This window comes from Indicator indicator, chromosome 35 (assembly GCF_027791375.1).
Source record: "Indicator indicator isolate 239-I01 chromosome 35, UM_Iind_1.1, whole genome shotgun sequence".
Lineage (NCBI taxonomy): Eukaryota > Metazoa > Chordata > Aves > Piciformes > Indicatoridae > Indicator > Indicator indicator.
In genome coordinates, this window is record NC_072044.1 from 3,288,646 (window position 1) to 3,311,686 (window position 23,041).

Consider the following 23,041-nt stretch of genomic DNA (forward strand, 5'->3'; position numbering starts at 1 on the left):
TTCCAGTGCAAAGGGTGAACCAAATCTTCCTGCTTTGTATGGGTTGAAGCTTGAGGAGGGCAGATTGAGACTGGAGATTAGGGACAAATTCTTTGCAGTGAGGGTGGGGAGACAGTGGAACAGGTTGCCCAGAGAGGCTGTGGCTGCCTCCTCCCTGGAGGTGTTCAAGGCCAGGCTGGATGAAGCTTTGAGCAACCTGGGCTGGTAGGAGGTATCCCTGCTCATGGCAGGAGGTTGGAACTGGATGATCTTTGAAGTCTCTTCTAACCCAATCCATTCTATGCCTCTTTGATTCTAACTTTACTTTCAGAACTGCTGATTCCCACTGCAAACACTCCCCTCCCCTCCTCCACCCCCCCAAAAAAAAAAATCCTTAAATAATTAATCCTTGAATAATTCAGAGTAAGAAGAAAACAACGAGCTCAAGTACCACCCTGACACAGGATTTGGATCATCTGCAAAGGTTAATTTGCATCTAAATTGTTCCACCCAAGGCACAGAAAACTGCTTCATTCTTGGGTATTTTTAGGAAGCAGGAACATGACCTGTGCAGCACAGGCATAAAACCCAGAGTCATCCAAAACACCAAGCAGCAATCAGTTGGGATGACTTCACTGCTGGGGTGAAACAGAGGAGCAACAACTTTCAAGCAGCAAATGATCATGGTCAAAAATTTCCTGGCTATTGCTGCCACCAGGATGATGTCACTGGAAGACAATTAAGCAGCTTCATCTCCACTGTGGCCATGCAGCCAAGGCTTCAATGCTTCCAGAAAGGGGAAAGGCATTTTTCATTAGCTGATCAGAAACAGCCTCTATTTTTCAGCCATCTAATAAAGCAATGGAGAAGGGAACCCACCTCCTTGGAATGACAAGTGGGATTACACAGGCAGGGAGAATATCCAAAGAGAAAGAGACCATCTGCCTGATTGCTGGGCTGCTCTGTAAGCAGAATGCACAGGAAAGCTCCTCCTCAGCCATCATTTGGGTCTCATCATAATCATTGTGTGCAAATGTGGGGGGAAAGGGGAAAAACAGGAGGGGGGGGAAAGAAGGAAAGGAAGAAAGAAAGAAAGACAGAAAGGGGGGAGGAAGGAAAGGAGAAGACAGAAAGGGGGGAGGAAGGAAAGAAAGACAGAAAGGGGGGAGGAAGGAAAGGAAGGAAGAAAGAAAGGGGGGAGGAAGGAAAGGAAGGAAGAAAGGGGGGAGGAAGGAAAGGGAGAGACAGAAAGAGGGGAGGAAGGAAAGGAAGGAAGACACAAAGGGGGGAGGAAGGAAAGGAAGGAAGAAAGAAAGGGGGGAGGAAGGAAAGGAAGGAAGGAAGAAAGAAAGTGGGGAGGAAAGAAAGGAAGGAAGAAAAGGGGAGGAAGGAAAGGAAGAAAGAAAGGGGGGAGGAAGGAAAGGAAGAAAGAAAGGGGGGAAGAAGGAAAGAGGGGAGAAAGGAAGGAAAGAAAGAAAGGGGGGAGGAAGGAAAGAAAAAAGGGAAAAATAGGGGAAAAAGGGAGAAATAAAAGGAGGAATGGAGGAAGAGAGAAAACAGCAAGTGCTGGACCATCCCCTGCTTGCAGAGGATTTCTGTCACCATGTGCTGCTGTGCCAATGAGCTGTGGCAGGTGTGGAGTCTTGTGGCAGAAAAGAAGCTGCAGTTGCTGGTTAGGCTGGAAGCAGCCAATTAAAGGACATTAAATCCAATCAGAAAGAACAAAAAGTAGCCAAAAAACCATCCCACAAAAGAGGCTTGATTGAGAATCTGCACGTGTGGAGGCTGCCTTGCATCAGCAGCCCCTCAAAGCTGCTGCTCTTCTCCACATGTGGTTCAGAACCATCCCCTGCAGCCAGGCTGGGGACGAGCTGGGCCAAGATTCCAGCCAGGAGCAGCATCAGCTGGGATGGGACAGGAGCTGTTCCCTTCCTGCTGCAGGCCAGGGGGCTGCACACCCACCCATGCTGACCTGCTTGTCCTCCCTCCAGCACAGAGAACCACAGAGCTGTTTGAGTTGGAAAAAGTCTGTAAGAGCATCCAAGTCCAACCATCAACCCAACACCACCATGGCCACTCAGCCACGACTCCAAATGCCTTGGCCTCATGTTCCTTGAATGCCTCCAAAGATGCTGACCTCAGCACCTCCCTGGGCAGCCTCTTCCATGGTCTTGCAGTACAGAAATTGTTCCTAAGATCCAGCACATCCAGACTGGGAAGGAAAGGTTGGGAAAGCACAAGGGGAGCTCACTAGTGGGGCTGGGAAGGCAAACAGGACTTCATATTTTACACCCCACCTCAGGACAGTGAAGTTAAGACAGTGAAGTATTTTGGCTTTATGTTATTGACCTTGCCCAAGGGTCTGCAGAACAGGGCTGGTGAGGAGCAGCTCTGGGATCTGGGGTTGTTTAGTTGGAGAAAAGGAGGCTGAAGGAAGATCTTCTGGCTCCTGAAAGGAGGTTGGAGCCAAGGCCTGCCCAAGGTCCAGAAACATCAAACAACACTCAGCAGCAGGGCAAGAAAGGAGGCTGGAGTGAGGTGGGAGTTGGTCTCTTGTCCCAAGGAACTAGTGATAGGGCAAGAAGAAATGGCCTGCAATTGTGCCAGGGGAGGTTTAGGTGGGAGATCAGGAAATATTTCCTTGCTGCAGGAGTGGTCAGGGACTGGAACAGGCTGCCCAGGGAGGTGGTGGAGTCGCCATCCCTGGAGGGGTTCAAGAAATGTGTGGCCATGGCACCTAGGGCCATGGTTTGGTGGCCATGGTGGTGTTGGGTTGATGGTTGGACTGGATGATCCTAGAGGGCTTTTCCAACCTTATTGATCCTATAATTCTCTGATGTAAACCATTTTTTAGCCCACTCTCCCACTTGAACACTTTGAAAGCCCACCACATCCCATCTCCAAGTGGTAGCCACCTCTCCATCCCCTTTCCTGGGGTCTATAAATCTTTGATGGAATCATTCTCTGAGGAAATCAATTTTTTATAAGACTTTAATGATAACTCATTCGAATTCACTGCCCAACATGACAGCTGATTAACTCTTTGCCAGTCAGCACTTTTCAAAGAGACCCAAAATAGAAGAATTCAGGAGGAAGGGGGGGAAAAAAACCAAACTGTTTTAAATGGCAATTCACATTTGGAAGGGAAAAGGATGAGATCCTGGAGTAGACAGTGATGGTAAGAGCTGTTCCTAGAAGAGCAGAGCAAGCCTGAGGACTCACACAGGGAGTTTTTATCTGCTTTTAAATTCTGTCCTAGTGACCCTTTTATAAATATGAGTCAATGCAAACTTCCCCATTACTGTAATATTTCATTAGCATCAAAGAGCTGCCTCAGTCCCCAAAGTCAGGAAATTCAAAACTACTGGGCTGTGTCAGGAGCAATTTATTGCTCTGCACTCAGGATGGAGAATTAACTCAGTGTTCTCCTTCCACTCACATTGCAAGGGGAACAAAACATGCTGCAGAAACATGACAGGTTAATGCTGCTTGCCCCAACACAATCCACTGATAAATAACTGTGAAGATTGGGAATTCAACAGTCAGTAGCATCAAATGATCAGAGCAAGGGAAAGTGAGGATCTGGCTTTAGAAATCCTCCCCACAGTTTCATTTAAGTCACGTAACCAGCACTGGGCACAGAATAGCTCAGGTTGGAAGGGACCTCAGAGCTGATCTCCTCCAAGCTCCCCACCATGGGCAGGGACACCTCTCAGCTAGACTCAGCTGCTCAAGGTCTCATCCAGCCTGGCCTTCAACACCCCCAGGGAGGAGGCAGCCACAGCTCCCTGGGCAGCCTGTGCCAGACTCTCACCACCCTCCTACTGAAGAACTTCTTCCTCAGCTCCAGTCTAAACCTATTCTCCCTCAGCTTCAAACCCTTCCCCCTTGTCCTATCTCTAGACACCCTCATTAAAGGTCCCTCTGCAGCCGTCCTGGAGGATCCCTTCAGGTACTGGAAGGCAGCTCTAAGGTCCCCCCAGAGTCTTCTCCAGGCTGAACAACTTCATCTCCCTCAGCCTACCCTTATAGCAGAGCTGCTCCAGCCCTTGCATCACCCTTGTGGCCTCCTCTGGACTCACTCCAGCAGTTCTGTGTCCTTTTTATGCTGGGGACACCAGAACTGGAGGCAGTAATGGAGGTGAGGTCTCAGCAGAGCAGAGTCAAGGGGAAGAGTTAATTTTGGTTTCATATGTCTAACTCCAGTATTATCAAATGATCAGCTGATGGAAAAAGAGTTAAAATCTGGCTTGAAAAAAAATGTAAAAATCCTATTTTTATTGAAGCCAGACAACCAACACTGGTTCTAACTATTAATTTGGGGTTTCTATTTCAAAATTGACTATTACTCTGTGATCAGAGCAAGGGAAAGAGTTAAAATCCAGCTCTAAAAAAAATCCTATTTTAAGTCGCATAACCAGCGTTGGTTCTAACTGTTAATTTTCAATCCCTCAGGACCAAAGGCATTAGTAAAATCTATATTCCCTTCATCTTAACAAGAAGATAACCAAAATGCCAATCAAAAACCCCTCATCTCATCAAATCAGGCAGGGGGTAGAAATCACAGAAGCATGCAGGCTGGAAGATACCTCCCCAAGAAGTGAAGCCCACCTCTTGGCACAGCACTTCTGCAGGGTGTCACCCTGTGGAACCAGTGGTTTGCAAAGCCCCTGGCACTGCCAAGCCTGACCTCCAAAGGAGAGTTCAATAAAGCCCCAGCAGAAGAGCACTTGGTGTGATTATATCATCAGCTGAACAAACGTCTCCTGAACCCTGCCAGGTATTCTAATAGCTGACTAATTAATAGTGAGCTGAGTGCTCTTTATTGCCTGTGTCTAGAGACACTTCTCTTCATTACTCCCCCTCCTCCCAGGCATGAGGAAGGCTTTGCTGGGCAGTGTTTCCAGCAGGGACAGCAGCAGGCTGGCCTTGGCAGGCAGGATGACATCAAGGCACAGCCAGTGACCCAGACATGCCATGTCTGAGCAGTTGGCTCTCCAGTTCTGCAGCCTGGAGGGGCAGCTATGCACTTGTGGCAAGTCCCAGGACTGCTAAATGGCTTTTCTGAGCTTTCAAAGAGGAGACAAATGCAGCCTTTTGTTGTGCATTTTCAATCATGGAATCAGAGGACTGCTGAGGTTGGAAGAGACCTTGAAGACTGTCAAGTCCCTACCGCTCACCCAGAGCTCACAACCTCACCACTGCTGCTAAGCCACTGCCTCTAAACCACAGCCCTCAGCACCACATCCACACAGCTTTTAAACACCTCCAGGGATGGGGACTCCACCACCTCCCTGGGCAGCCTGTTCCAGTGCCTGAGAACCCTTGCTGGGAAGAATTTTTTTCCTAATATCCAATCTGAACCTCTCCTGCCACAACTTGAGGCCATTTTAGTAACACCAGAATTGATGCTCCCTCAATGACATTCCAGATCAGACATGATGTGGCCCTGGGCAGCCCTGATCCAGTTGGAGGTGCCCCTGCTGAGTGCAGGGGGCTTGGAGAAGATGACCTTTGAGGTTCCCTTCCAACCAAATGCAATCTGTGCATCTGTGTTGCAGGGCATCATCCAGCTGCAGAGCAGAGAACCTGCAGGAAGAAGCTCCCTCCACCTTCTGCTCCAGCACCCAGAGAGCATCCTAAGGAAAGGGGAAATTGGTTTCTACAACCACTTTATTTCTTTGTTGCTTTGTGTAGACAGAGACTGTGGAGGAGCAAGCAGTGAACTTCCATCACTGCTGACACTCCTCTGACACCCTTCAGAACTGAGAGTGCTCTGCAGTTCCAGTGACAGAAGAGATGCCTCAAGGTGCTGTGGAGTTGGAGTATCAACAAATTGAAGCTAAAAAGCAGAGAGGTTCATCCCTCTTGTGGGATGAGCTAGAGAAAGCTTTAACCTTGAAATAGATGGAATTCATCAAAATGAGTTAAAAGCAGCTTTAGGAAATGTTTCTGTCCTCATTTCCCCTCCCCAGCTCCAGTGCTGCCTCTACAGCTAACAGGCACTTTTCTTTTTATTCCCAAGCATGCTTCTGAGTGACAATCCTGAGATTTCCTTAAAATAGTAAACAGAAAATGTCAAGCCACAGTGTGATGCTGAAGCTGTTTCATTTCAACTAAGCAACTCCTCCCTCTGCACGTTTCAGTGCCAGGATTCTGGTGCAGGCTTCAATCTGGGCAACAAGGAACCCAAGCACAGCTCAGCCAGCAGCTTCATGAACAACCACCACAGCTTTGCAGAGACTCACAGAATGGGTTGGGATGCAAGGGACCTTGAAAATCATCCAGTTCCAAACCCCCTGCCATGGGCAGGGACACCTCCCACCAGCCCAGGATGCTCAAGGCCTCATCCAGCCTGGCTTTGAACACCTCCAGGGAGGGGACATCCACAACTTCCCTGGGCAACCTGTTCCAGAGTCTCACCACCCTCACTGGAAAGAATTTCTTCCTAATCTCCAAGTCTCAATCTGTCCTCAACCCTTGAAACATTTCCTCTTGCCCTATCACTACAAGCCCTTGTAAAAAAGTCCCTCTCCAGCTCTCCTGTAGCCACCCTTCAGGTATTGGAAGGCTGCTCTAAGGTCCCCCTGGAGCCTTCTCTTCTCCAGGCTGAGCAGCCCCAATTCTCCCAGCCTGTCCCCATAAGGACGATGCTCCAGCCCTCTGATCAGCTCATAGCCCTCCTCTGGTCACAGAGATGGTACCTTCCAAGCTGCCCACCCAAGACCATCACTGCACAGCTCTACAGAGGCTCCCAGCTGTGCTGGCACCTAAGCTGCTGCAGGAGGAGAGGCAGAAGTGAGGGTTAATGGCAGTGACAGTCACTGCAGGCACCCAGGCAGCAGCACTTACATCAATGAGATCAGACAGGTCATGAATGTAATACTTGAACACAGATGCATTGGTGGCTTCCAGAGCTAGCAGATACTCATTCCTTGCCTTGATAGCCTTCAGTCTGTTCTCTGTGTACTTGGCTTGGCGCTGAAAGAGAACCAAAAGCAGAAGAGGTGTTAAAATGGTTGTTAAAATGAGGTGCAGCAGCAGCAGCAGCAGCAGCAACCTTCTCAGGAACACCAGAGAACACTGAACCAATCTTACCCTTGGGTTTTGTTCATGGGGATTCCAGTTTTGGCCAGACTTGGAATTTAGATCAGTTATGTACAAGGATTTTAAGCACGTCTATATCACACAGCTTTGCGTTTCAAGTCTTCTCTCCAAACAGGCTGTGGGTTGGGGAAGAATGAATGATCAAGGTGGGTTTAGGAGGTTCTGGCCCAGCTCCAACACTAAAGTGGCTGCCAGAAGCCCATGGGTACTCCAAGGGCTGCATCCCACCTGCTCCAACAGAAGCTAAGACTGGAATTGGGTCCTTTCAGAGCCTAAATCAATTCAGAAGATAACTCCTCATTTTCTACAGCCTGGAATCTTAGTGCTGCACTCCTTAACTACCTGACTGATTGCAACTGGTTCTGCCCACCAAGCCAGGCTGGGGTTGCTGGTCTCCCTGATAGCACAGCTCAGCTCTTAACCTGGTGGGAAATGACACACAAACCTTGTCCTCTGCATGAGGAAAGCATAGGAACCATGACACCCAAGGTGCCAGATGCTACCTGCACACTCCAGCCTCCTTCTAGCATCTTGGTCATGCCTCTAACCCTGAGAAAAGACAAAAATTGCCTGTCCTGGAAGAAGCCTGGTGCCAGCTTTCACAGAATCACAGAATGTTAGAGGCTGAAAGGGACCTCCAGAGATCATCAAGTCCAACCCCTCTGCCAAAGTAGGGTCACCCAGGGTAGTTCACACAGGAGTGCATCCAGGCAGGTTTTGAAGAGTCTCCAGAGAAGGAGACTCCACAACCTCTCTGGGCAGCCTGCTCCAGGGCTCCAGCACCCTCACTGTAAAGACATTTCTTCGAAGGTGAAACCTTCTACGTTCAAGGGAACATTCACAGAAGGTGAATCCTTCTACGTTCAGGGGAACATTCACAGGAGGTGAATCCTTCTACGTTCAGGGGAACATTCACAGGAGGTGAAACCTTCTACGTTCAGGGGAACATTCACAGGAGGTGAAACCTTCTACGTTCAGGGGAACATTCACAGAAGGTGAATCCTTCTACGTTCAGGGGAACATTCACAGAAGGTGAATCCTTCTACGTTCAGGGGAACATTCACAGAAGGTGAATCCTTCTACGTTCAGGGGAACATTCACAGGAGGTGAAACCTTCTACGTTCAGGGGAACATTCACAGGAGGTGAAACCTTCTACGTTCAGGGGAACATTCACAGGAGGTGAAACCTTCTACGTTCAGGGGAACATTCACAGAAGGTGAAACCTTCTACGTTCAGGGGAACATTCACAGAAGGTGAATCCTTCTACGTTCAGGGGAACATTCACAGAAGGTGAAACCTTCTACGTTCAGGGGAACATTCACAGAAGGTGAAACCTTCTACGTTCAGGGGAACATTCACAGAAGGTGAATCCTTCTACGTTCAGGGGAACATTCACAGAAGGTGAATCCTTCTACGTTCAGGGGAACATTCACAGGAGGTGAAACCTTCTACGTTCAGGGAACATTCACAGGAGGTGAACCTTCTAGTTCAGGGAACATTCACAGAGGTGAATCTAGTTCAGGGAACATTCACAGAGGTGAATCCTTCTATGTTCAGGGGAACATTCACAGAAGGTGAATCCTTCTATGTTCAAGGGAACATTCACAGAAGGTGAATCCTTCTATGTTCAAGGGAACATTCACAGAAGGTGAATCCTTCTATGTTCAAGGGAACATTCACAGAAGGTGAATCCTTCTATGTTCAAGGGAACATTCACAGAAGGTGAATCATTTTACGTTCAAGCTTGTCCCTGTTGTTCCTTTTCTTATCACTGCTCCCCTTGCCTAAATCGAAACACTTTCAACTTTGAGCTTTGCATGTGAATGCCACCAAGGAGGGAACTCAGCAGCTCCTGTGCTGACCTGCTGCCAAATCCCCTCCTCCATGAGTGCACAGAGAGAGAGAGCAGAGCTGTGGCTGTACCTTCTCCTTCATTTTCTCTATTTTCTTGACAGAGCTCCTCCGGACGTGTTTCTCTTCAAACTTGACGTTGGCAGCTGAGTCAGGAGAGCGTGGGGTCTGCTTGTCCTCTTGCTTCACTGACTTCCCAATCTGCTTCTCTTCCTGCTTCTCTGCTTCTTTCAGCTTGCTCTGAGCACTGATGCTGTCTGCATTGTACATGTGGTAGGTTTTCATCACCTGCAGAGGTAAGAAAAAAAAAAAAAGAAAAGGATACCCAGGAGTCAGAGAGCATCACAGCTTGGTCTGCTGAGGCAGGAATGGGTTGACATAACCAACAAAGCAGGCACACAGATGTTTTGCATAACTAAATCTGAGGGAGAAGAGCAATACCTGAACCTGCAGAGCTCACAGGCTAGGAGGGAGGGGGAAAAAAAAATCCTAAGACAAAAAAAAAAATCCTAAGACAAAACCTTACAAAAAGGTCTTGAGACAAAAGGCTTATGAATAAAAATCCTAAGGTAGAAATCACATCCTGGGATGCTTTTTGGGGGTTTTAGTTTGGTCAACAGACTGCCCCAGACTCTATGTTTCTGTAACATAACCATTTCAGAACAGCTGTCCAGCATGGTTATGTTAAGTGTAAAATAATGGACTGCTGAGCCTGGAGAAGAGCAGCCCCAGAGGGGATCTGAGCAATGCTCAGCAAGAAATAAAGGGTAGGGGGCAAGAGGATGGGGCCAGGCTCTTGTCAGAGGTGCCCAGCAACAGGACAGGGAGAAATAGGCACAAACTGGAACTCAGGAGGTTACACCATGAAAAAACTCTTTGGTGTGAGGGTGCTGGAGGCCTGGAGCAGGCTGCCCAGAGAGGTTGTGGAGTCTCCTTCTCTGGAGAGCTTCCAAACCCCCCCTGGCCATTGTGCTCCTGGGCAAGCTGCTGTGGGTGCCCTGCTTTGGGGGGATTGGACTGGCTGATCTCTGAAGATCCTTTCCAACCCCCAGCCATGCTGGGATTGTGCAAACCAGTCAGATCTGGCTGCTAGTTGCAAACCTTTAAGCCAACAAAACACTTCAGGAAATTTCACATCTCCGAAAAGCACAAGAGAAGATGCAGGAGTGGGAAGTGAGGCTCTTCAAACAGATCTGAAATCAAAGTGGATGATTTTGCAGCTGCTTCTTTGTTTAACTCTGGCATGTGCCTTCTTGTACAATCCAATAAAGGAGTCCTAAACACCCCCCCCCCCCCTCCAAAAATAAAAACACAGACCAAATTCAGCCTATTCAAAGAAAATTATATGCCAAAGCTGGAAAATGAGAGCTTTTCATCAGCAGGTAGGGTAGCAAGCAGGGATGCCTATCAGCCTTTCATCTGGATGAATCACAGGTCTGGAGGAACTGTATGCAAATCACCAGACCAGAACACAATGGCTGCAAAAGCAACTATGGCTTTGGGGTGTTTCAATCAGATTTGAGAGGTAAAAATAAATAAATAAATAAATAAATGTTTTCTGTTCACCTAACAGCATAAAAATAATTGATATAAGACTTTGGGTCTTCTGCTCCAGGAGACCTGATCCCTGCTAAAGATGGACAACACTTATTAGAGAAGAACTTTTAGGAGTATAGATAAATAGCACAGGATCATAGAATTGGTTGGGTTGGAAAAGACCTCAAAGGTCATCCAAGTCCAACCTTCCACCCAGCACCACCATGGCCACTAAACCATGGCCCCAAGTGCCATGAACCCATCCAGGGATGGGGACTCCACCACCTCCCTGGGCAGCCTCTTCCATTCCCTGACCACTCTTGCAGCAAAGAAATTTTTCCTAATCTCCAACCTAAACCTCTCCTGGCACAATTTCAGGCCATTTCCTCTTCTTCTGTCACCCCAAAACCACCAAAAAAAAAAAAAAATCCCATTTCTTTCCCAGGATATTCCTGTCTAGCTTTTATGGTTGCCCAGGGAGGTGGTTGAGGTCCCACCCCTGGAGATATTCAAGGTGAGGATCAAAAGGACTCTGAGCAACCTGACCCAGTTGAGGATGTCCCTGCTGACTGCAGAGGGGGTTGGACTGGATGAGCTTTGGAGGTCCCTTCCAACTCAGAACCATTCTATGACCTCTAGAAGTCCCTTCCAACCCAAAGTCTCTACAAAGTTCTTTTTTACCCTGCATTATCCTGTGCAGCAGCCAGGCCTTGACTGGGCTGTTGCCCCCCATCACCAACCATGGGACAGAGCCATCAGCAGGATGAAACCCAAACCATCCAACTGCTGATTTACTCTTGCTGCTTCTCTTGCTTTCTGCCAATTCCACTTTCAGCAATGGAAGGAGGGGGGGGGGGGGGTTTAAAAGAAAACCACTTTGCATCCAGGCTAATAAATGGCTGCTTTATAGTCTGAGCATATGCAGGAGCTGCAAGTGGGTGTGTAAATTATTCAGCAAGTCTCTCTTTAACACTGGCTGTGTCCACGTTTCTCTTTTCATGTTTCAACACAACAGCCTTTTGTAGCTGAGAGCCTTTGCTGATGGCTGCAGAACAACAGAGCAGGCATCCATCCCCCCCCCTTAAAATGGGGCTGGTTCAAGCTGAGGTGAAATAGGGACCAATGGGGGTTTCACCTGAGCTAAATCAAATCAAAACAGGGCTCTCCTTAATGCTGGGAAGATAGTATTGGGGTGTCTTTGTGCAGCTGGACCCCCTGATCAAGATTCTATCCTCAGAATGTTTGGGGTGTGAATTGAATTGCTTTGTGGTGGTGGATTTTAAGAGGGGGGGAAAAAAAAAGTGAGCTCAGATGTGACATCTCTGGGGGTTTTGCTTCTGGGTAGAACCACATCACAGAATCAGAGAGTGGTTTGGGTTGGAAGGGACCTCCAAAGCTCATCCAGTCCAACTCCCTCTGCAGTCACAGGGACATCCTCCACTAGAGCAGGTTGCTCAGAGCCTTGTTGAGCCTCACCTTGAGTATCTCCAGGGTTGGGGTTTCCATCACCTTTCCTGGGAAACTTCCTGCTTATAACAATCCTCAGCATTTTATCTGGGCAGGGAAACCAAAGACTTCATCCATATCCATTCTGCCTGACAATAGGAATTCTGCCAATCCTTTGGATACCCAACAGCAGAGGAAGAGGTGGGAGGAAGAGGTGGGAGGAAGAGGTGGGAGGAAGAGGTGGGAGGAAGAGGTGGGAGGAAGAGGTGGGAGGAAGAGGTGGGAGGAAGAGGTGGGAGGAAGAGGTGGGAGGAAGAGGTGGGAGGAAGAGGTGGGAGGAAGAGGTGGGAGGAAGAGGTGGGAGGAAGAGGTGGGAGGAAGAGGTGGGAGGAAGAGGTGGGAGGAAGAGGTGGGAGGAAGAGGTGGGAGGAAGAGGTGGGAGGAAGAGGTGGGAGGAAGAGGTGGGAGGAAGAGGTGGGAGGAAGAGGTGGGAGGAAGAGGTGGGAGGAAGAGGTGGGAGGAAGAGGTGGGAGGAAGAGGTGGGAGGAAGAGGTGGGAGGAAGAGGTGGGAGGAAGAGGTGGGAGGAAGAGGTGGGAGGAAGAGGTGGGAGGAAGAGGTGGGAGGAAGAGGTGGGAGGAAGAGGTGGGAGGAAGAGGTGGGAGGAAGAGGTGGGAGGAAGAGGTGGGAGGAAGAGGTGGGAGGAAGAGGTGGGAGGAAGAGGTGGGAGGAAGAGGTGGGAGGAAGAGGTGGGAGGAAGAGGTGGGAGGAAGAGGTGGGAGGAAGAGGTGGGAATGTGGGGCTGGTTTTGGCCTCTCCTCCCAAGTACCTAATGATAGGACAAGAGGAAAGGGCCTCCAGCTGCTCTGGAGGAGGTTTAGGTTGGATATTAGGAATCATTTCTCCACTGCAAGGTTGTCAAGGCCAGCAACAGGCTGCTCAGGGAGGTGGCTGAATCATCAGCCCTGGAGGTGTTTAAATGCTGTGCAGATGTGGTGCTGAGGGCCATGGTTTAGCAGAGGCCTTGGCAGTGTTGGGTAAATGGTTGGACTGAATGATCTTAAAGATCTTTTCCAGCCTAAATGGTTCCCTGATTCACACTGCTGTAACCCAAGGCTGTCCTAACTCCAGAGGCAGCTCAATGAAGCATGAGTCAGCTTCAGAGTGCCTCCAGCTCCCCCCACACTGCTCCCTCCTGGCTCTCCTCTCAAGGAACATAAACCCTCTGCACACAGAGCAGACTCTCTTGTGCTAAATGCTCCACCTCAGGAAAGAAGGAAAACCATCAGCTGGATTCTCTCACCTCTTCAACTGGCCCCAGTGTCTCAACCTCAACTACCAATGCAGCAGCAGGAAGAGATTTCCTACTCCATAGCTCCCTTTTTTTCAGTCTGAATCACTGAATGCCCCGAATCAGGCTGAGTATTTGGCTTGGATGCTCCAAGGGAACAATTCCCTTCCATGCATTTTATGGGTATGGGAAATTTCAGGGAGATTCCCCAGTACTGCAGTTTTCTCCAGGCTGAACACCCCCAGCCTGTCCTCATAGCAGAGCTGCTCCAGCCCTTGGATCATCTTTGTAGCCTCCTCTGGACTCACTCCAGCAGTTCTGTGTCCTTCTCATGCTGGGGACAGCAGAGCTGGAGGCAGGATTGGCAGTGAGGTCTCAGCAGAGCAGAGCCCAGGGGCAGAATGCCCTCTCCTGCCCTGCTGCCCACACTGCTCTGGCTTTGCAGCCCAGCACAGAGCTGCCTGCTGGGCTGCAGGAGGGCACTGCTGGCTCCTGGGGAGCTTCTCATCAACCAACACCCCCAAGCCTCCTTCTTGGGAGCTACTTTCAACCCACTCTGCACCCAGCCTGGATTTGTGAGAAGTCCTCAAGCAGTCCATGAAATTCATGAAGTTCTCCTGCCCAAGGCAGGGTCTCCTGCTTGGTGTCTCCAATAGATACGAAGCAAACAGCACCAGATGGGAAACTACCACTCCGAAGGGAAGTGTTTTGCTGCAAGGAATTGAGGAAGAGATAAACACAGTGGGTGTCCCCCTCTCACTGGAGCTGTGTGATGCCTTTGGTACCCTCAGACCACACAAAACCAGGCCTGAAGACTTTTGAGCACGTGTGGAAACAATTCTAAGATCTCTTTTAAAACCAAACACTGCAGCTAGTAGCAGATGTACATTAAAGGTGAGACCTTTGAGAAGTGGAGCCAGCTCTCAGAGAGCTGAAAACAACCTAAGGACAGAGTGAAGGCAAAAGAAAACCTGAATGAGATTTATGGTGCTTCACAGAGTGCTGAACACCAGCTGCCTCCAACTGCAAAGCCTGCAGACAGTCATCAGTCTTGGTGCTTAGTCTCTGCTGGAACAGCAGGGCTGGGAGGACTCAACCACTTCTTCCTCCTGCCTGAAAGGATGCCAAGGAGTCAGTTTGATTTACCGTGTAGAGTTCATTCAAGACCTTCATCAAGTCTTCCTGGAGCTGCAGTCCCACTTCCTTGCTCTGCAGAAACAAAAAACAAAACAAGAGAAATGAAAGTTCATTGAGGAAGATGGTAAGAAGGCAGAGGAAGAAGTCAGCAGGCTCCACATGCACCAAGAATGGTTTGGGTTGGAAGGGATCTTTAAAGCTCATCCAGTCCAATCCCCCTGCAGTCAGCAGGGACATCCCCAACCAGAGCCCCAAATGACCTGACCTGGAATGGTTTCAGGGATGGGGCCTCCACCACCTTCGTAGTAAAGAACTTCCTCTTAGATCTTAGAGGTCTTAAAGGGTGGGGGACAAGAGGATGGGGCTGGGCTCTTTTCAGTGGTGCCCGGAGACAATGGGCACAAGCTGGAACCCAGGAGGTTCCATCTGAACATGAGGAGAACCTGCTGGAGCAGGCTGCCCAGAGAGGTTGTGGAGTCTCCTTCTCTGGAGAGATTCCAACCCCACCTGGCCACTGTGATCCAGGGCAACTTACTAGGGGCTGGGCTGGATGATCTCCAGAGGTCCCTTCCAGCCCAATCCATGCTGGGATTCTGTAGTACAGGGAGAGATAAGCCTCTGGTTTTCTAATACATAACAGTGGGCTGCCTGAAGAGGCTCATCCCTAATTCCCAAGGACAACATCTCTCTATGCAAAGCCCTCTTTGAAGAGATGTTTCTCATGCAACAAAGCTCATATGCAAAGGAGGGTGAAGAGACTTCCTTAATGAGTTGAGTGGCACCATTAATCCTCACTGCAGACAGCATTTCATGCTCCAACTGTCACTGTTTGCATTCTGAAGAGCTTCCATTAGAAAAACAGAGAAATTGAGAGACTTCAAAAAGCTGACACACCTTCCCAAGGAGAGCAAAGGTGCAGCTCCACTCCAGCCTCACCCATACAAACCTTCACACATCCTCTTTTCCTACAGCAGGAGCACAAAGCATCAGGAAAATTCTCTGCATTTGTCAGACAATTGACATCTTGCAGCCTGCAGTTACTGGAAGATTAAAGCCTATGAAGTTACAGTTAGACCTAACCAGATGTTTCCTCTCTTGGTCATGGAAGACTCCAAGAATCATGGAATGATTTAAGGCTGGAAAAGCCCCTTAAGAGCAAGTGTCTAACTCTGCCAAGCTTGGGGCTAAACCACAGCCCTCAGCACAGCATCTCTGTGTCTTCTGAACACCTCCAGGGATGGGGATTCAACCACTTCCTGGGCAGCCTGTGCCAGGCTTTGAGAACCCTTTCAGTGAAGAAGTTTTCCTCTAATATCCAACCTAAACTCCTCTCCAAAGGGACTTAATTCTTGCAGCCTTTTTCTTACAGGGAGGGTGGTGAGACTCTGGCACAGGTTGCCCAGGGTGGTTGTGGATGCTCCCTCCCTGGAGGTGTTCAAGGCCAGGTTGGATGAGGCCTTGAGCAAGCTGGGCTGGTGGGAGGTGTCCCATGGCAAGGGGTTGGAACTGGCTGAGCTTTAAGGTCCCTTCCAACCCAAACCCATTCTATGATGCCTCTCCTTGGGCTACACAGGAGCCAGCCAGCTCCAACAGCTTTGCTGCTGTGAAATGGCTAAACTGCAACAAAATCCCAGCAGCCACCAATCTCTAATGGCAGAAACCTCAGCAATGCTGTCCCCAGCCCTTGCAGCACAATCCCAAAGGTTTTCAACCTCCTGTCTGTAATTTCATAGCTCTAATCACTCCGAGGTGCAGGGGAAAAAAAAAAAAAAAAAAAAAAAGATAAAGCACAGCAAATCCCATCTGAGCTTTTATTAAGAGCAGCCAGCCAGGTGAGTAATTGGAGAAGCCCAGGAAGAGAGCAGACATCTCCTCTCCACACTAACACTCCCAGTCACCAACAGCCAGGCAGCTTTAAACACTCATCAGCTAGCAACCAGGTTTTTGCCCACATTTTCCCACTAATTAGCAAGTGCAAATTCTTCTGCTGCATGGAACAAGAAGAGCTTGACTCATTTATACATTTTTGCTCATTCACTCCCTAGCAAGGCAGTGTTTGCCTGCTTGAACCTTCATGCTTGGCGTGTTTAGAAGCATCTAAACAGCTAGTGGGTAAAGCCACTTTGACAGGTTGAAGATTATTTATGCCTACAAAGCTCAGGAAAAGAAAGAGATAAAGAGGTACTGCAGACAAAGCCACACTTCAGCCAGCAGTTCTGCTTCAGAAGTCAAGATAGTGTTAAGCCAGGAGAACAACAACAAAAAAAACCCCATACTGATAATTTAAAAAGCAAAAGGAGAGAGATTCTGTAGTTTCATTTTAAGTGGTTTAAGGAGCAGCAGTGCTCAGTTTCCTGGGGTGACTCCTGTTTTATTCTAGCCTCTTCATGGATGTTGTCACCCATTCAGGACAGGCTGGCATTGTGCTGCTGCCAGCTGTGCTATGGGACATAGAAGCAGCAGCATCCAAGTTCAGCTCCTTTCCATTCCCATACATTCCAGCCCTACATTCCTAAAAGCTGCTTCCCAGGTGGCCAGATGTGCTCCTGGAAAAGCAAGAGTCTGACACAGGCTGCTGCTGAAGGGCAGCAGCATGAGGAGTCGTTGATGCAAGCACAAGAAATAAGTTCATAGAATCATGGAATTGTTTCAGTTGGAAAAGGCCTCCAAGATCATCCAGTCCAACCATCAGCCCAACAGCACCATGGCCACTAAACCCTGGCCCCAGGTGCCATGGCCATACATCTTGAACACCTCCAGGGATGGGGACTCCACCACCTCCCTGGGCAGCCTGTTCCAATCCCTGACCACTCTTTCAGTGAAGAAATTGTTCCTAATCTCCAACCTAAACCTCCCCTGGCACAATTTCAGGACATTTCTTCTCCTGTCACCTCATACTAGGCAGAAGAGCCCAACCCTCACCTCACTGCAACCTCTCTTTCAGGGAGCTGCAGAGACCAATGAGGTCTCCCCTCAGCCTCCTCTTCTCCTGGCTGAACACCCCCAGCTCCCTCAGCTGCTCCTCCCTACCCCTCTTCTCCAGACTCTTCCCCAGCTTTGTTGCCCTTTCTCTGGACCTGCTCCAGCCTCTCAATGTCCTTTTTGGACTGAGTGGCCCAAAGCTGAACTCAGCATTTGGGGCATGGCTTCAAGCTGGCGATTCCCAATCTCCAAGAGTTCATAGAACCAAAAATCTGTATTTTTGTGTTTTTTTTTTTTTTTTCTTTTTCCAGAATAAAAGCTGAAACAGCTGCAGTGATAGGGGTGGCAAAGATTTTCTGAGTGCCTTTTGCTCAGCATTGATGATTAATGGAAGTGACTGGCTGGGTCTGCTTTAAATGCCCTGAGCACTGAACTTTTCACACAGAAGGAGCTTTTCAGCAGCATGCTTCACTGTGCTGGTTAAACTGCCTGCACTGGACCAATCATCTGCCTCTCAGCCAAGCTCTTTTCAAGCCCATTTGGTTATTTTCTTGCATAAAATTGCTCATTCACTGTACAAACTGCTGAAGCATCAATTATGCGAGCGAGATTAAAATGAATATTTTAATGCATATTCAGGTTGGAGAAGAAAAGGAAGGAGGGCAAGTGCCAAATTGTCACAACACTAAACTCTCTGTGCTTTCAAATGAGCTCTCAAGAAAGCCAAGTGCCAGATTGCTGGACTGGAAAAAGCCTTACATGAAGATGAAGGTAAGACAGATCACAGGTGTCATGAAAACAAGAGCTGTGCAATCAACACTGCTCAGTTACTGCTGCTCCTTGGAGTGATTCCTCTAAGAAAAAAAAAAAATAGAAAAGGGTTGGGAGAAAGGAGCTGAGCTTGCTGACCCTGATAAACAAAAATCATAGAATGATTTAGATTGGAAGGGACCTCAGAGATCATCTCCCTCCAACCTCCCCACCACGGGCAGGGACACCTCTCAACTAGACTCAGCTGCTCAAGGCTCCAACCTGGTCTTGAACACCCCCAGGGAGGAGGCATCCACAGCCTCCCTGGGCAACCTATTCCAGACTCTCACCACCTTCCTACTGAAGAACTTCTTCTTCAGCTCCACCACCCTCATAATAACAAACTTCTTCCTGATGTCCAACCTAAACCTCCCCTGCTCCAGCTGCAAACCCTTGTCCTATCCCTACAAGCCCTTGGGAACAATCCCCCTCCCCTCAGCCTTGGTGTAGTACTAGAAGGCCAAACTGCACCTCTGCTATGAGGACAGACTGAAAGAGTTGGGGCTGTTCAGTCTGGAGAAGAGAAGGCTCCAAGGTGACCTTCTTGTGGCCTTCCACTATCTGAAGGGGGCTACAAGAAAGCTGGGGAGGGACTTGGCAGGATCTCAGGTAGTGATAGGACTGGGGGGAATGGAATAAAGCTGGAAGTGGGGAGAGTCAGAGGCTGGATGTGAGGAAGAAGTTCTTCCCCATGAGAGTGGTGAGAGCCTGGAATGGGTTGTGCAGGGAGGTGGTTGAGGCTCCATCCCTGGAGGTGTTTGCAGCCAGGCTGGATGAGGCTCTGGCCAGCCTGATGTAGTGTGAGATGTCCCTGGCCATGGCAGGGGGGTTGGAACTGGCTGAGCCTTGTGGTCCCCTCCAACCCTGACTGATTCTATGATTCTCCAAGCTGCTTTTCTCAAGCCTTTTCTTCAGCCCAGCAAAGCCAAAGGAGCTGCCCTCCACGTGCAGATGCAGACACAGAGGCACACATACTCCTTTGTTACAACAGGGAGTACATACGCACCATGTGCAGAGCTGTAGGTTGCTGCCACCCCTTGCTTGGAACATAAATTCCCAGCAGGCTGGTGCCAGCTTCTCAACAGGCTCTTTGTTCCAGCCCTGCAGCCCTCCACCTCCCCTCTAATTCAATCAAGATGTTTTTTGGGATCTACTGCAGCTCTTTGCTCGGCTGTTCCGCATTCCACCAAACATTAACGACTTCAGCTTCCAAATATTTAAAGGAGGGGGGAAATGAAGGAGAAGATAATAAATATGAGAGCTAAAGGAATGCTGTCAACAATTTATGCCCCTGGATCTCCAGCCTTGGTGGTGATATCACTCCAAATCTGCTAGGGAGGTGGTAGGGCTTCCAAACACACAGCATGGGGTGGATGAGATGCTTTTGGTGTAACCTCAGCACCAGCAAGGAAGGACTGGGGATCACTGCTGGGCTAACACTGAGCTGAAGGATTTTATCTAATATGTTGCCTAAAATTAGGTCAGACTGAGCTGGAACTGGAAGGAAATGTGCTGATTCTGACTCTAACAGGACCATTGCCCTACATCTCTTACAAAGGAATCATGAAATGCACCTAAGTGGGAAACAAAATTCCACTAGAGCAGGTTGCTGAAGGTCTCATCCAGCCTGGCTTTGAACATCTCCAGGGAGGGAGCATCCACAACCTCCCTGGGCAACCTGTTCCAGTGTCTCCCTGTCAACAATTTCTTCCTCATCTCCAGTCTCAATCTGCCCTCCAGATGCCAACTCTGCCCAGTAAATCCCATTTATTATGGACCTACCTCCACATGGAGGTCCTCCCAGTGACATCCAGCAATGCCCTGCCTGAAGCCTCTGCAAGTTTTACCCAAGTGGAGGATGCCCAGGGAGGTAGCAGAAGCCTCATCCCTGGAGGTTTTTAAGGCCAGGCTGGATGTGGCTCTGAGCAACCTGATCTAGTTGTAGATGGACTGGAGATGAGGAAGAAATTCTTGACAGTGAGGGTGGGGAGACACTGGAACAGGTTGCCCAGGGAGGCTGTGGATGTGCCCTTCCTGGAGGTGTTCAAGGCCAAGCTGGATGGGGAACAACCTGATCCAGTGGGAGGTGTCCCTGCCCGTGGCAGAGGGGTTGGAACTGGATGATCCTTGAGGTCCCTTCCAACCCTAACAATTCTAAGTTTCTCCCACTGCTTTATCCATGGAAGTGCTTGGCCACTAGCAGATGTTCCTACAGAACAGGAACCCTGTTCAGCTGCCTTCCAAAGCTTCAAACTCTAAAAACTTCAAACTCCAAAGCTTCCAACACTCCAGAATGTAAAGAAAAGCTCAGAACACACAATCTGTCCCACAAGACACAGGCATTTTTTGGGTGCTAGCTCATCTCTTTCCAGCTTAATGCTCCATTATGCCTTGGCCAGTCCCATTTAAAGCCCAGTTCTATTCTCTCCCTTTTCTCCACCATTCCAGCACTGATTTGTTTCACCACTATGTCACTAACAAGGAATTCTCCTTATGACAGCACAAGGCTGTGCTCTGAGCAGCCACTGCTACACCAGACCATGGCACACCACTTCCACCCCTATTGAGCTGAGAGATGCTCCTCAAAAACCCACAAGCCCTGTTTCTAGCTTTTTCCCCCATTCCCCTAGAATCAGAGAATTGGAAAAGTCCTCCAAGATCATCCAGTCCAACCATCAACCCAACACCACCATGCCCCCAGAGTGCTATGTCCACATGTCACAAACAGCTCCAGCCCAAAATTGGTCAAAAAGTTCCAAATTCATCCCCCAAATTGGCCCCAAACTGCTAAATTAAACCCAAAACCTGGCCAAAAATCAACCAATTGAACTCAAAATTGACTGAAAGTCAAAAAATTGAATGCAAAGATGGCCCAAAAGCCCCAAATTGAACCAAAAATTGGCCAAGAAAAGAAATCTGGCAACTTTAGGTGTTTACACTTCTGGAGAAATATCTTTTCACAAACTCCCAGCATTTTGGCCAGGGCATCTCCTTCACTTGTGAGGCTTCTCCATGCCTGCTGCAGCTCCAGCTTTTGGGTACCAGTGCAGCAAGGAGAGAGAAAGAGGCACTGCAGCTGTAAAGTAGGTCAGCTTAAAGCAGAGACCCCTTCAGAGAATTCACAATTCTCTCCCCTCCTTGATTACTGCAAGGCTTTCAGCCAAACTCATTGTGGATTTTTCACTTCACATCAAACACTCTGCAGCCTGCTGCTAGATAAAACTGGGATGTTTAATTTTTATTTATTTTTTTTTTTTACCACCAGCAGAAGGGCAAAATTTCCAATCCTCAGTTTTTGTTTTCTTCATTCCTTTTGAGGTTTTTTTTCCCCCTCCCCATAAACATCAAAACCGAACTCGAGACAGCAGAGTAAAGGAATGCCACAAGATTTGGAGGACCACCACCACCTCTCCTGTCCCCTCTGCTCTACACCAAGAGGACAAAGCCACCCAGATGAAGTAGAAAGCAGGGCAGGGTTACTGCTCTGAGCATCTCCTGTGAGCTTCCCAGCAAACACTGCTGCAAGGAGCCCCAGGTTAGAAGCAGAGCAGAGCTGTGCTGTTTGAAACACAGCAGGACCAATGCTGCTCAGAGACACAGGGACCAGAGGGGGAGGTGCTGGGAAGGGCTCTGGCTCTGTTGAAGAGTCACAACTCTAGAAAACCACAACCACAACCTGTCCTGGGGCACCTCCAGACAGAGAACTGATGCATGAACAGAAGAAAATCTGCCAGGCTGAATATTAACATTTGCCAATTCCTTCACAATTTTGGTGATGAACAGGAAAACAACAACAACAACAAAAAATTAAAAAAAAAAAAAAACAACAAAAAAACCACCGAAACAACCAACCAACCAACCCCAAACAAACAATAAAACCAAACCAAATCAAAAAATAGTCTGTTCAAGAACCCTTCAAAGGCACCAAAGCTCCCAAAAGCCTATTTCTAGAAAAAAAAAATTTGGTTTTGTTTTGGTTTTTTTTTGCTTCTATTTGAACAAGGCTGAGGCCCAGCCTGCATCTGGGGAAAGCTGAGAGACGACAGAGTGATTCAAGATAGCAGACTAAAGAGCCTGCTCCATGTACAAATAACACCAAAGGATCTCACTAGAAAGAGAGGTCTGTAGGCAAGAAAACTTGATCACCATGCAGGAAACAGGAAGGTTTTATCATGCAGACAAATCAAGGCTCACAGCAAAACAAGAGCGTGACAGGGGGACTGAGTGAGAAGAGAGAAAAAGGGAATTGTGGAATGGTTTGGGTTGGAAGGGACCTTAAAGATCATCCAGTCCAACCCCCCCTGCTCCAGCAGGGCACCCACAGCAGCTTGCCCAGCAGCACAATAGCCAGGGGGGGTTGGAATCTCTCCAGAGAAGGAGACTCCACAACCTCTCTGGGCAGCCTGCTCCAGGGCTCTGTCACCTTCACACTCCCCTTCTGTTCCTGTGGCACCTCCACAGCTCCAGCTTGCACCCAGTGCCCCTTATCCCATCACTGACACTTGAGCAGGGCCTGGCTCCATCCTCCCCACACTGCCCTGCACATCTCTATCACCACCAGTGAGGGCAGTCCTCAGGCTGCTCTGCTCCAGGCTCCCTCAGCCTGTCCTCACAGGGAGATCTTCCACTGCCTGCAGCAGCTCTGGGGCTCTGTGCTGCACTCTCTCAAGCAGTTCTCTGAGGTCCTTCTTGAACTGAGATCTCAAAAGCTCACCCAGTTCCAACCCCCTGCCATGGGCAGGGACACCTCCCACCAGCCCAGGTTGCTCAAAGCTTCATCCAGTCTGATCCTGCACACCTCCAGGGAGGGAGCATCCAGAGCCTCCCTGGGCAACCTGTTCCAGTGTCTTCCCCACCCTCACTGCAAAGAATTTCTTCCCCATCTCCAGTCTCAATCTCCCCTCTCCCAGCTCAAAGCCCTTGCCTCTCATCCTCTCACTACAAGCCCTTGTCAGAAGAAATC

At 49.0% G+C, this 23,041-nt stretch overlaps 1 protein-coding gene across 2 annotated transcripts in view; it reads right to left on the bottom strand.

Moving 5' to 3' along the window:
- Positions 1–23,041, bottom strand: part of SRGAP2 (SLIT-ROBO Rho GTPase activating protein 2) — a 115,108-nt gene that overhangs the window by 36,626 nt on the left and 55,441 nt on the right. For both annotated transcript variants that reach the window (XM_054395958.1, XM_054395959.1), the window contains exons 4-6: positions 14,356–14,418; positions 9,011–9,226; positions 6,832–6,960 (exon numbers count right to left, since the gene is read on the bottom strand). In XM_054395958.1, coding sequence (XP_054251933.1) covers positions 6,832–6,960; positions 9,011–9,226; positions 14,356–14,418 — 408 coding nt within the window. The remainder of the gene's footprint in view (positions 1–6,831; positions 6,961–9,010; positions 9,227–14,355; positions 14,419–23,041) is intronic.